Source organism: Callithrix jacchus, chromosome 1, assembly GCF_049354715.1.
Source record: "Callithrix jacchus isolate 240 chromosome 1, calJac240_pri, whole genome shotgun sequence".
NCBI classification, from domain to species: domain Eukaryota; kingdom Metazoa; phylum Chordata; class Mammalia; order Primates; family Cebidae; genus Callithrix; species Callithrix jacchus.
In genome coordinates, this window is record NC_133502.1 from 67,464,720 (window position 1) to 67,479,068 (window position 14,349).

The window sequence follows — 14,349 nt, forward strand, 5'->3', positions numbered from 1 at the left end:
GGACAGGCTTGTGGAGGTTCTTTTCAAGTGATTCTGATTCTCAGTGAAATAGGAAGTCATGTTAGCTAAGGATGAGGATGAGAGGGGAGATGTCAGGCTTATGGGGAGAAGTATGAGAGTCCTGTAGGAGAATGGGCAAACCAGGAGAATGTGGTTGGATTGCAGGACAGAATAAAGGTCCCCGTTTTGAACATGAAGCTGTATAGAGCGGTAGCATTCAAAATAGGCTACATTCTTTAACTGAACAATAATGAGGGTCTTGTTTTATATGGAAAGAATTCCCTGATAACCATTACCACCCTATGCCAATTTATTGAATTCTTAGAATCACAGGAACTCTTTCAAAGTCCTGTCCATATTTAATATTTAGGGGAAAATCCCATTCTAGAAAAGTAAAGGAGCATGGATCCAAGTGATAACTTTTTAGGGTCCTTTCATACTCCCATTAATTAGCAATTTTCCTGCTGCTGTTGAGATCTGTGAGGTGTAAAACTGCCCTGCCACCTAACTCCAAACACACTCTGTGTGTCGTGTAGGTATGAATTTCTCCATTCCCCTCTGTAGAGCTCAGCCAAAGAGATGATGCATCTTTATCTGGTTTCACTTTCATAGGCTATAGGCAAAAATGTCATTTCTAAAAATTTAACCAACAGCACATAATTTTAAATGGATCCTGGGATAGTCAGCATGTATCAGTGAAGCACATTTTTATGTATAGTGTGCTGTGATAACAAGTGGGTGTGTGAATTTCCCTGTTTATCACTGAGGGCCTACCTGGGACAGAGACACATCATATTGCTGGTGTGGCACAGCAGCCTGCTCAGTTATGCCCAGGCATGAAATAAACATTTTCCTAGTATAGTTTCTTTCTTTTCTTAAAAGAAAATGTACTGTAGGTTTATATGTACATTGGGAAGGCTATCAGCATTGCTATTTTTTCTATTTTTTCCATTTGTTATAATATAGAAGAAAAGGCTGTCATGTGTAATATGCCTATGTAATTGCCTAAAAAGTATTTAGAGTTTTCTTTTTTTAATTTTTTTATAAATTAACTGCAGTAGCTTGGAGAGGAAACTTAAAAATTGACCACCACTGAGTGGCATTTTGTCCTGGGCCAAGTAACCTAGGGTTTGAGGCATATCGGAGGTCTCAGCAGCCTGGCCTCACTTCTTCTGGGTCAAAAAGCATCTGGTCAGCCTCATTCTGATTCTCAAGTTATAGTTCTAATCAAGAGACTTACTACAGCTTAATCTTTGGCCCAGAGTGCGTTACAGTAAGCCAGAAAACACTAATCTGTCAGGTCTCTCTTACCAGAACCTTGGAAGTCATGATTTCTTTAAAGCATTTTCCCAGTTGAGATTATTGAAGGCATATGTAGTGTGATCAAATCCATCCATCCCATCTGGTGTCGTCTCATAAAGGGAAAAACCAGTGGCCTGTTAATGACTTCAGAGCAGCAGTTTCCCAGCATTACTGCTTTTTATGGCTTACCTTTTTCTTCCACCAATTCTTTATAGGCAGATACACGTAAAGACCCTGATGTAAATATAAAAGAGGAGTTATAGGGCTTTTGACAAATATTGAAAGTGGAACCAACAGTTATAAATACTGTCACTAGACAGAGGTACCAAAGAATTTGTACACTCACTTGCTTATTTCTGGGAAGAAAAAGTCAGATTCTTTGCCTGGGTTAGTTTGGAGGAACTTGAATGTTACTCTGCTATTTAAATTTTTACAAGCATAGATGATTCATATGTGTTACACTTTTTATGACTATTCTTTAGGTATTGCCATACTATCATTTCCTCCACTTGGCTATCAAATCCTTTTTCCTTGCCTAACTTGTTTTAGCAATTTTCATGCTGTGTTGCATTGAATTAGGAAATGTGAATTTATTAAGCCATCTGTGTTGTCGTTCCTAGGATTTAGAAGAATTCTGCTTCAGGTTTTGCATAAACCATCTGACTGTAGTAACACAAACTTCAGGTTTTGCAGAAATGGACCATGATCTCCTGAAGAACTTTATCAGCAAAGCAAGCAGAGTTGGAGCCTTTAAAAATTGATCCCATCTGCAAGAAAGGAGTTTTTGAGCCTTTCCATTTCCCCTACAAAAGCCAGAGATGAATCACTTCCCTTTAATTAATAGTATGTATCATGAGCCACATTTGGCTGAGTACTTGTATCTGTCAAAAGAACGATGTTGGTGAGTGGTCTTCACCTGCCTAAATCCAGAGTGTATTTAGAAAGCATTCAATGTTCTGATCAGATGTGACTAAGTTCAAGGAAAAAAAATTGAAATAGTCTTATTTACAATTTCCTCTTTTGAGTCACTTATGTTGGACACCTTTGGTACCCTGGTCTCAGTATACGCTATTCTGGCCCAAATGTTCCATTATTCAGCTGGCTAATACCACATACATAGCTTGATAAGGAGTGCTGTCCTCACCACATTTTCAGCATTCAGCACAGTGCCTTGCATATAGTAGGCACTGAATTTATTATAAATCTTCAGTATGTCCTGAGAACAACTTTTGTGGTGGAATACTGGGGGAAGGAATAACTTGCACAAAATAAACTTAAAACAGCCTGTAATTATTGAGGTTCATATTCTTCTGGTATGTCATTCTGAGAAATTGTAGCTAATTTAGAGCATTATTTGGAATTCACAAAAGGCCTTGGCAATTAAATTGTCAGAGGCCCAAGGGCTAATTTTAATTTTTTATTTACTTGGAGTCATTCATTAATTTCTCACATGGGATTATGGAGTCTGAAGTATTATCTCTGAATGAAATTCCTGGGCTGATCTGCCTTACATAATCACATAAGGTCCTTTGCTTTTCTTTGTGTTAAGAGGGATTTGCCTCTAAATGATAATGACAATGTGTTTTTCTTATAGCTGACTTTCCTGTCACTATGAAATAGGTCTCTTAAGCTGGCACCAGTATAACTATAAAGTACTAGCTGAAAAGGAACTGATAATTACATTTCATGGACAGCATTAACAAGAATGAGATAAACTTACACTTTTTAGATCAAAACAAATCACCTAATTGCAAAAGAGAAACTGGAATGGAACACAGTGTCAGATTCTTCTATTGTGTATCTCACAATATCATGTAAAGAAAACCCTTTTGGAATTAATTCTTGTTCTGATGCCGAACTATTTGATAATAAAGTGCTTATTTGCAGATAACAGAAGAAATGTGTTGGGTTTTTTTTTTTTTTAATCCCAAAGCAGCAGCCAAATTGAAAAATTATCAACCTCATGTCTTTTTAGATGTACATAAATCAGTAGGACATTCAGATAAAGTCTCATAGTAAAACCCACCTGGAACACAAATAGATTATAAACAACCTAATTATTATTCATTTTACTGCCTTTGCCTGCTCTTTATTGGTGAGGTGACTTTTTTGAAGACTATTTTTATAGAGCAGTTTTAGGTTTACAGCAAAATTGTGAAGAAAATAGTTTTCCCTTATGCCCCCTGCCCTTACACATGCACAGCCTTCTCCGCCATCAACATCCCCCACCAGAGTGGTTGAACCTACTTGGATATATCATTATCACCCACAGGCCATAGTTTATATTAGGGTCCATCATTGGTGGTGCACATTCTGTGTGCTTTGACAAATGTATAATGACCTGTGTCCCTCACTACTGTATCATACTGAGTAGTTTCACTGCCCTAAAAATCCTCTGAGCTCTGCTTATTCATCCCTTCCTCCTTTCCCACTAACTTCTGGTAGCCACGGATCTTTTTACTGTCTCCATAATTTTTACCTTTTCCAGAATCTCGTATCGTTGGAATCATATAGTATGTAACTTTTTGGATTGGCTTCTTTCAGTTAATAATATGCATTTAAGTTTCCACAACTTGGCTTGATAGCTCATTTCTTTTTAGTGCTGAATAAATACTCCATTGCCCAGATGTACCAGTTTATCCATTCACCTTCTCAAGGACATATTGGTTGCTTCCAAGTTTTGGCAATTACAAATAAAGCTACTATAAACATCTGTGTACAGGTTTTTCTGTGGACATAAGTTTTCAACTCCTTTGGGTAAACACCAAGGAGCATGATTACTGGATTACATGTTAAATGTTTTGCTGTTTGGGGGGATTTTTTTTTTTTTAAGAAACAAACTGTAATTCAAAGTGGCTGTACCATTTTTCATTTCCTTGAGCAATGAGTAAGAATTCATGTTACTCCACATCCTCACCAGCATTATGTGCTGTCAGTGTTCCAGATTTGGGCCATTCTAATACGTGTACAGTGCTATCTCATTGTTAAGTTGCATTTCCCTGGTAACATATGATGTGGAGTATTTTTTCATGTGCTTATTTTGCTATCTGCATATCTTCTTCGATGAGGTGTCTGTTCAGATCGGTGCCAATTTTTAAATCTTTTTTTAAACTGTTTTGAGTTCATTGTATATTTTGGATAACAGTACTTTATCAGATATATCTTTTGCAAATAATTTTTCTCCCAGTTTGTGGCTTGCCTTTTCATTCTCTTCGTCGGGTCACATTTTGAATACATTATTTCTACTATGATTTGGATGTGGTTTGTCCTTGCCAAAACTCATACTGAAATTTGATCCCCAACGTGGTGGTGTTGGGAGGTAGGGCCTAGTAGGAAGTGTTTGGGTCCTTGGTGCAGATCCATCATGAATAGATTAATGAACACCAGCAAGAGTGAGTGAGTTCTGGTTCTCTTGGGACTGAATTAAAAGACAAAGTTTCTCTTTGACAGATTGCTTAACCATTTTCCTGCAAACTTTAGAGGAAAAGAGTCTGAATGTCTCTAGATCTAAATCAGAATCTTATTTTTAAAACTATATACTTTTATTCTCTTATTTTGAAAGTAGCCTCATACCATTTGTTTTCATTTTTTTGGTAAGTTTGCTATTTTATCCAACAGAGAAACACTCAGACGTGGGAAGTACCTATCACATCAGTTGTGGCAGTTAAGACAACCACCATCTTTGTTTTTTTGGTCTTTCTCCCTCACCTTCCTGTGCTAGTTATAGCTGACTAGGCTTTCATGGCTTCACAATGTCTTCCTTTTTCTTGCCTATTTTTGACAGGGTCTTCTCAAGCTCCTCAGTACCTTTTTCTTTTGTGAAATCATTTCATATAAAAATTGGAACACTCAAAGGGGAACAGATAGGCTTACTTGGGGATGAAAAATCGACTGCCCTTTACACACTCCACCATGGGTCAGTAGGCATACTGCCAGAGTACAAGTTGTTACTCTGGACTCTTATCCCATTTTTCTCCCTAAGCTTTGTTTTGTGTAGGTTTGCATGCTTCTTATCTCTGTACACACAGAACAATCTATGGGCCTTTTTTTTTCTTTGACAAAGTCTTGTTCTGTCACCCAGCAGGCTGGAGTGCAGTGGCACCATCTTAGCCCACTGCAACCTCTGCCTCCTGGGTTCAAGCAATTCTTCTGCCTCAGCCTTCCAAGTAGCTGGGATTACAGGTGCCCACCACCACCACACCTGGCTAATTTCTGTATTTTTAGTAGAGACAGGGTTTTGCTGTGTTGCCCAGGCTGGTCTCGAACTCCTGACCTGGAGTGATCTGCTTGCCTTGGCCTCCCAAAGTGCTGAGATTACAGGTGTGAGCCACCACACCTGGTCAATCTACAGGACTTTCATAGAATACAGATTTGAGGATTCTAATTCAGTGTGTCTGTATGTGTGAGATACATATATAATAATTTTTTTTTTTTTGAGACAAGATCTTGCTCTGTTGCCCAGGCTGGTGTGCAGTGGTGCAATCTTGGCTCACTGCTACCTCCACCTCCCAGGCTCAGGTAATTCTCCAACCTCAGCCTCCCAAGTAGCTGGCACTACAGGCACATGTGCCAGCAAGCTCGGCTTTTTTTTTTTTTTTTTCTAAAGATGGGGTTTCACCATATTGCCAAGGCTGGTCTCAAACTCCTGGATTCACACAATCTGCCCACCTCAGCCTCTCAAAGTTCTGGGATTACAGGCATGAACCACCATGCCCGGCCCAAATTCAGTACTTTTTTTTTTTTTGAGATGCAGTCTTGCTCTGTTGCCCAGGCTGGAGTACAATGGCACAATCTCAGCTCACTGCAACCTCTGCCTCCCAGGTTCAAGTGATTCTCCTGTCTCAGCCTTGCAAGTAGCTGAGACTACAGTCACATGCCAACACGTCCAGGTAATTTTTGTATTTTTAGTAGAGACAGGTTTTCACCATACTGGTCAGGCTGGTCTCAATCTCCTGACCTCTGGTGAATCACCCGCCTTGGCCTCCCAAAATGCTGGGATTACAGGCATGAGCCACAATGCCCGGCCCAAATTCAGTACATTTTAAAAGCTCCACAAGTGATTTCATGTTCAGCCAAGGATGAGAATGAGTGGTTCAGCCCTTAAAACTTCTGACTCCAAACAATAAAGAAGAGCTAGTTTTAGATCTGAGGGATGACAGATGAGTCCTGGGTGTAGGTACATCCATCTGAAAAAACAAGCTTGCTTTCTGGTCTTTGAGGATAGGCTTGCCATTGACACTCCTACGGAAAGGAAAAACATTCCCTTTTTAAAATTTCCTTCTATCAGAAGAGTGTTTGAAGACCCTTAGTGATATGTGAGAGAAAACATTTTCATAAGGACACTATATCTGAAATTAATGGATCCTTTTTTTTTGCACTAGTTTATCTTAGATTTTCCCAAAAGTTTTGTTTCTACTCTTGATCCCATAAGGAAGTCAATGTTTTAGAGCTTCTAAAATAATTGTCCCCTAACTTAAGAAAGGTTATGATTTTATAGGTATGAAGAAGTGCTCTCATCTGCTGATGGAGGTTTGTGAAGATCCCACTGAATTCATTTTAAAAACAAAGGTTAAGAATGTTAAGTATGTTCTTCAGGTTATAGTTCATGTAAATTGCCAGTCATTCTAGATCTTAACATGGAGAGTTTTATTTAGAGGCTGGATTATTAACCAGGAATAATGAAAAGATGCAACTATAAATTATATAATCTATTTGATTATGCCCTCCCGAGTTGGGAGAATTGTGAAGAGAAAGGAAAAAATAAAATTTTACTGTTATTTTTAATTCAATCTTTGTCAAAACAGAAACACAAAGCTTACCAATTTCCTCAGTAAATTAAGTTAAAAATCAACATTTTGTATTTAGGAAGTAACTGAGGTTGGTCTGTGCAATAAATTTAGCCTTTCATATTGTCATTGTTTAATGTGACGGTTGTCATATGTCAATACTAATATAGTCCGAAGATAATGGAGACACACACACAAAATGTATCGAGAGTGGATGACTATGCCCACTGTCCATTAAAAGAGCTGTTTTACTTTCATGTAGACATTATACAGTGCTACCATAATATATTTCTATTTAAGAAGCTATACCTATGGTGGAAATTTAATATTTCTTAGAAGCAAGGTTTGAGTTGTCCTGTAAGATATCTGGTCCACAAGAAAATCTATTGAAACTCTCTGTATACTATATTGGCCCTAAAATGAGAAATGAAAATATACTTCTAAAAGCAAGTTTCTGTGAAATCATCCAGATGATAATAGAACTAGTATAATTGGTTTCCTCCCGGCCATTTGTACCTTTAGAAAACTGTAATAAAAAAGTAAATAGACCGGTGTGGTGACTCACTTGTGTAATCCCATCACTTTGAGAGGCTGAGGCGAGTAGATCACCTGAGGTTAGGAGTTTGAGACCAGCCAGGTCAACATGGTCAAACTCTATTAAAAATACAAAAAATAGCTGAGTGTAGTGGTGTGTAGCTATAATCTCAGCTACTTGTGAGGCTGAGGCAAGAGAATCGCTTGAGCCCAGGAAGGGGAGGTTGCAGTAAGCTGAGGTCGTGCTATTGCACTCCATCCTGGGCAACAAAACCAAAACTCTGCCTCAAAAAAAAAAAAAAAAGTAAATAAATATATTAATTTGAACTTGCTCCTTTTATTATAGTGAGTGTTTAATCATTGGAACACTAAATTCATCTCTAGAAGTGAGCAATTCTCTACCATCCAAACTGAAAAATGTTTAGTGTATGTTAGGCTGCTTGATTTTGACATGACCTAAGAGAGTGCATACTGCATTTAAGATCCCCGCCCAATAGAAATACAGCCTATTGAGATATGCTTGCTGCTTTTCCTGCTCTGCGCACTTTGTCTTTCTTCCTTCAGGAACAAACATGTCGCTGTTCCAGAAGGAAAGAATTTCATCTGCCATGTTTTTGAGAAATCATATAAATTTAAGATAATCCCTTGTCTGAAACCCTTGGTGCCAGAGGGGTTTCATAATCTGGGGGGAGTTTAGAATGATTAGAATAATATGGTACATATGCCAAATAATACATAACACCTAATTAAGGTCTGGGTTAGCTCCCAATCAAACATACTAATATTTCTGCAGTGAAATGAGAATATTCCAAGTACGATAAAGATTATAAATAGCTCTGTGCCAGTTTACGTATGGTTTTGAGCCCATATGACTTTTGGCACAAAACACACAGAATCACTTGACTTAAAGCTTTCTTCAATTTTGGAACTACAGATAAAGGATTATAGACTTGTAATATATATAAAGGCCTTTTATACTTTGCATTAACGAAGAAAGATATGTGCTGCCCATTTTTCTATGACCTCCTAATTGTTCTTCAGACACACCAGCCATATTCCTGCCTCTCTCTCTGTGGAATGTTTGACTCCTGTTGTGTCTGGCTCACTCTCGTCTCCTTCAGCTCTCTGCGCAAATATCACTGGAGTCTTTCCCTGACTACTCTCTTTTAAGTGTTAAAACTCCTTTCCTTACCAGCCTTCCTTGCCCTCATCTTTGCTTTTTCTCCACAGTCTTTAATGGAATGTCACATACTATATAGTCCTCATCTATTCATTCGTGTGCTCTCTTTGCCTGCAACTAGAAAGTCAGTTCTGCAAGGATGGGGATTTTAGTTTTTTTTTATTCATTGTTATATATCTAGCATTTAGAACTGTGACTGGAATATGGTAGGCACTAGTACATGGCATTTTAAAAAAGGAAGAGAATGTTGTTTGTTTTCACATACTTGGAAAAATATGGAAAAACCTAAAGTGGTAAGTAAGAATAGCTTAAAACCTAAAGTGGTAAGTAAGAATAGCTAGGTGGATGCTTACAATCTAGGGTGGGGAATGGCTAGGGATGGGGAGACAGGTAACGACAGAGGCAATTTCAGATGGTGGGAAAGTGCGATAGATGGATGCTGTTACACTTTTGAAGGAGAATGATAAAATACAAAGTGATGATTTCAGCTTGGTTGTCAAGGAAGCCCTCTGAGCTGACCTCTGAAGACAGAAAGGAACTGGCTATGCAACACTGTGGGAAAAGAGCATTCCAGGAAGAAGGAAGAAGAAATATAAGAGCTTAAGGTAGGAATAGCCTTGGCATTTTAAAGAAAAAAGTCAGTGCGGCTAAAGCACAGTGACAAGGAGAAAATTCTACAAGATGAGAATGGGAAGTCAGTATGGGCTTTATAATTCCTGATAAGTACTTCAAGTAGAGGAGCAATGTGAATCAATTTACATTTTTAAAGAAACATTTTTGTTCTTTAAGGAGTTTGACAGTAAAGAAAGGGAACAGGAAGTTAGAAGTCTTTAGCAGTGGTCCAGACAAGAATAAACAGATAGCTCTTAAGTTTTTGACTTGATAAGTGTTTAATGAAATGGAGAAAGACCAGGGTAGGAAAAAGAGATTTTTATTTGATTTTAGTTTGTATTTTGAGAAACTGGGTAGAGGGGAATAGGAATCAAGAGTTCTGTTGGCTATAAGAACCTTGTCCTCTGTGAAAAGATCAGGGCTGAAAAAATAAATTTGGAAATCACTAGCATATAGAGCCCCTTAAAGGCTAAGAATGGATGATATACTAGGAGAGTTATCGCCTATCTATCTTCTCCTAGAAGAGGAGCATTTGCGTACTTAATACAAAGAACATAACATCAGACCATTCAGACGCTTAATAACTAATTTATTTTAAAATAGACAAACTATTAATTATAGAAAATAGTAACATAGCAATTTTAAATGTATAGTTTTAACCGATACAAAAAAGCAATAAAGCAATAATATCTGAAGCATTATTTAGGAAATCTCAATACATGATCTCTGAAGTTCCTAAAATTCTGGCACTAATTCTAATGTGAACTTAGTAGCAAAAGACCCAGAAATAGTAAGCCCTTGACCTAAAAACTAACTGATTTGTATAATATTCATGCAGAAATTAATGATGAAATGGAGTAAAGTTTTCTAGTGCCACTGTTATCAAGATAACTGTCAAAATAGTAAGTTTGAAACTTAATTGAGCAGAAAATAAAATTTTGCTTTCTAACAAGACCAGATTTCTTTTTAAAAAGAATTCTGAGTTAGACAAAGTGATTTTCCTAAAAGCTAGCTGAAGCTACCTTAAATATCACCTACTTTAAGTTACACCATCTCTAAATAAGTTAATCACACAAGATAGTTTAAATATACCTTTAGGTGTAGGGGAGGGGAGAAGCGCCTCTTTTTCTAATGCAGCTGTTTTAATTTGAAGCTTTTGCACAAAATCAGATAGAAACATTAATGCCTAACCCATAATGACTCTTGATTACTTGTAATTTTGGACTAGAAATAATGTGGCTTTGAACATGCCAGTGTTAGACCATACTGACTTAAAAAAAAATAAAAGATAAAATAGACAATTGCCAGTTCAAAAGATACATGGAAGACATGTATCATTCCAGAGAAAACACAAACCTTCCCAAATTTAGGAGGGCAGAATAATTTTCGAGATGCAATTAGACAAATCTCTATGCAAAAAAAATTAAGGCTCCTATAGTTAACAGTCTGTTTATGGAGTAAAATTAATTTGTATCTTAATTCTTCAGGACCCAGAAACATTAGAAAGTGCACTTGGGATATACTGTGTTAGGGTCCTCTACACCTAAGAGCTGGCAGAACACTTCACTTTTTGAAGTACTAGATGGGTACTTTATAAATTCAGTGATCTGAATGGTATAAAAACCAAGGGTACTATCAATAATCTTCATTTAAAAATATAAGTTGGATGAAGAAAAGAATAAGTTCTTTTAGGTTCTGAGGTATGAAATCTGTGTCAGTAGTATGATAGTATCATGTTTATACTTTGTTCCAGCTTTTATTTAAAAGCAAAAATTTATAAAACAAGCACACAGTATATCAGATTCCAATAGTAAAATAAAATCTATTATGCAAAATTAGTAATTTTTTTCTAATTTCTAATAAAATCCATTTTAGCATAAGAGTTCAGGATAATTTGGGTGAATGGGCAGTCAATCAAATTGCATTTGGAAGATAGATAGGACATATTTTCTAAGGGTGTTCATGTTAAATTAAAAAAATAGACATATAAATTAATAAAAACAAGAGCAAACATCACCTATATGCTACAAAAGAAGGCAAAGTAGTCAGACAGGCATGGGGTATCAGGACTCCCACTCTGGGGCCATCCTTACTATCCATAAAGCAGAGCAATTTTACTTTGGAAGTAGAAACAGTTTGCTACAACTTTTTAAATGGCAGGATTTACACAAGATTTTCAATCTTGTATAAATAACAATGATTAACATTTCAAGTGGCTTAGGAATCACCCAAATAATTGCATCTGCACATTTTATATCCACAAAAAGAGCTTAAGATATTAGATGTGGCCATAAACAGAACCTGGGAAAGTGATACAGTCACATCCGTGAGAGACAATGAAACCAAAGGTGTACACGGTGTCTACCAAGGTCCTGAGATCCTCATTTTTCTTCCTTGTTTGAGGTATCCATGCTGTCATTCATTTTCTGCTTTTGCATCCGTGTTCGAGTAGATGCTGGGAAAAGAATGAAGACTGTTAACAGCACTGATGGTACTGGGTAAGGTGGCAAGTAGCTGCCATATATATTATGTTCATGTTAAATCGAGGCGCTTAGGACCTTGCAAAAGCAGTGATCTTCATTCTAGTATTTGATAATACTGTAGGGAGTCATAGTTAACAATAATTTATTGCATATTTCAAAGCAGCTAGAACTGTAATGGTCCCAGTGCAAAGAAAAGATAAATGTTTGAGGTAACAGATATCCCAGTAACCCTGATTTGATAATTACACATTGTGTACATGTATTAAAACATCACATGTACCCCTAAAATATGTATAACTATGATATCAGTTTAAAAACAATAAACAAAAATTTGCTCCCACCCTGCCTCCAAAAAGCAGTGGTCTCCAAATTTTTAAAAATCATAATAGCTGTGAGTAAATTTTTTTGCAAGACTATACCACAAAAATATGTACGTATGTATGAATTACAAAATACACACCCCCAGCAAACATTAAAACAAGATGAGATAAATAGAACTTCTATTTTATGTACCCTAAAAGATGATCTTGCATACTTCCAGGTATGCCCCGTTTTGTAGGCTATTATTCCAGAGATGAGGTGGTTGAGGCTTGGCATATACTTCAGCAGACTAGCATACTCAGCTGGCCCAGAATGATTCTGCCAGAGTGAGTGGTGGTATTGTTTACAAAGCTATAGTTTTCCTTATGTTTGGAGATGCCCTGCAGGTATCGCAAATATATCAGATCATAGCTCATTTAAATTAGGCATTTTTTTTTTTTTTTTGAGATAGGCTCTTGCTCTGTTGCCTAAACTGGAGTGCAATGGCACAATCATGACTAACTACAGCCTTGACCTTCTGGGCTCAAGCAATCCCTCAGCCTCCTCAGTAGCTGAGACTACAGGCACATACTACCACACCTGGCTAATTTTTGAAATTTTTTGTAAAGGTGAGGTCTTGCTATGTTGCCTAGGCTGGTCTTGAACTCCTGGCCTCAAGTAATCCTCCTCCTTTGCGCTCCCAAAGTGCTGGTATTAGAGACATGAGCCACTGTGCCTACCTGGGAGATGGCCATGTTAAAAGCACATTATTAATTACAATATAGACAAAGCCAGAATACTTATTTTAAATTTCTTAAAAATCCTTAACTTGATTTTAGAGGTAGGCATGAGCTCTTTATAAAGAAGCACATTTGGAAAATAAAGAAAAATAGTCAATAGTTCTCTAACTGTCCTTCTTTTGCCCTTTCATTCTGGGCAACCCAGCATTGTATGATGATCTTTTCTAAATGTAATTCTTTAAGAAAAGCTGCAGAGCATCTGAAAGAAATGCCTTAGCCTCAAGGGTTAAAATTCTGGCTACTTTTTCACAATTTTGTATATGCACTAAGGTCCTGAACTTTGGCCTGGCAGAGGAAGCTCGCCATCATAGCTAAGTGTGTCGCTGGGAAATGTACTAACTATAGCAACTGAACTCTTCTCTAAGAAAATATACATGTTTTTACAGCTTTCAGCTCTTTTTAAAATGCATATTTGTGGGTTCTAAAATGTTTCCATATGTTTTCAAGGCCTGATTTTGGTTATAAGTCTCTTGTCTATTTTCACGTACTGAGGGGAAACAACACAACTGTTTAAAAGTTAAAATAGGAATATATATATATATAAGTTGATGTAAAATCCAAAAAGCAATTCATTTATAACTAGAAAATTTTGTTTTATTTAGTTTTAATTACACTTTAAAAATACATAGAAAAAGTTTTTTTTTTTTTTTAAACAAAAGCATTCTTATAAATATCTTCTATTTTCAAAGTTAGTATCTATAAAGATGTGTTAAGAGAAAGTCTCTCATTTTATTTTAATTGGTATTGTTCTCATTGGTGTGTCCTGTGACTTAGGAATGATAGTTTTAACACCTACCTATCTTCTACATGTTTGTCTTCTTTCAAAATCCTAGTTCCTTTTCCTATCAATGAATCTGGTACTAGAAATGTTACACTCACTACCACAGCTACGTAAGACAATCCAATAGTAGTTAGTGAACGTTTACCTCTTTCCAAATTTGCTTGCCATTTGCTATTCTTCGATTAATTTTTTTTCTAGTCTCAGAGTAACTCTGAATAGAATTCCACTTACCCTAACATTATATCACTCTGTATAACTTGGAAAATAACATAGTGTTCTTTATTAAAATTCTGATTTCCAGTAATGGAAACTTTTGTTTGAAATTGTTTAAGATTTGCAAATTAGGAAAGTTCAGTAATGGCAGAATCAAAGGTTATTCCTTAAATAAGGGTGATGATGTTTACATATGCTAGGTTTATCAAAACTTTCCCTATCTAACACTCCTGAATAGTTCCTCTTTATATTTCTGCTAAATTATTTTCTAACTGTAGTCATCTGTGTTGAACACAGTCAAGCAATGTTTCACTTCTTTTTATATTTTTATTTTTTGAGACAGAGTTTCGTTCTTGTT

At 36.6% G+C, this 14,349-nt stretch overlaps 2 protein-coding genes across 53 annotated transcripts in view; one reads left to right on the forward strand and one right to left on the reverse strand.

Annotated features, from left to right (window-relative positions):
* The window catches only part of RCBTB2 (RCC1 and BTB domain containing protein 2), a 44,447-nt gene extending 41,245 nt beyond the window's left edge, over positions 1–3,202 (forward strand). For 39 of the 50 annotated variants that reach the window (XR_013531500.1, XR_013531490.1, XR_013531503.1 and 36 more), the window contains one exon: positions 1,923–3,202. Coding sequence is in view for 45 of the 50 variants with exons in the window: in XM_078362118.1 (XP_078218244.1) it covers positions 1,923–2,063 (141 nt within the window). In the remaining 5 variants the exon portion in view is untranslated. The remainder of the gene's footprint in view (positions 1–1,922) is intronic. The other 11 variants (XM_078362469.1, XM_078362285.1, XM_078362532.1 and 8 more) reach the window with 1 other exon arrangement.
* Positions 3,203–9,986: 6,784 nt separating this feature from the next.
* Positions 9,987–14,349, reverse strand: part of RB1 (RB transcriptional corepressor 1) — a 166,975-nt gene continuing 162,612 nt past the window's right edge. For 2 of the 3 annotated variants that reach the window (XM_078361264.1, XM_035298115.3), the window contains one exon: positions 9,987–11,869. In XM_078361264.1, coding sequence (XP_078217390.1) covers positions 11,796–11,869 — 74 coding nt within the window. In that variant the 3' untranslated portion in view covers positions 9,987–11,795. Of the gene's footprint in view, positions 11,888–14,349 lie in introns of all 3 variants that reach the window. The other variant, XM_054253300.2, reaches the window with a different exon arrangement.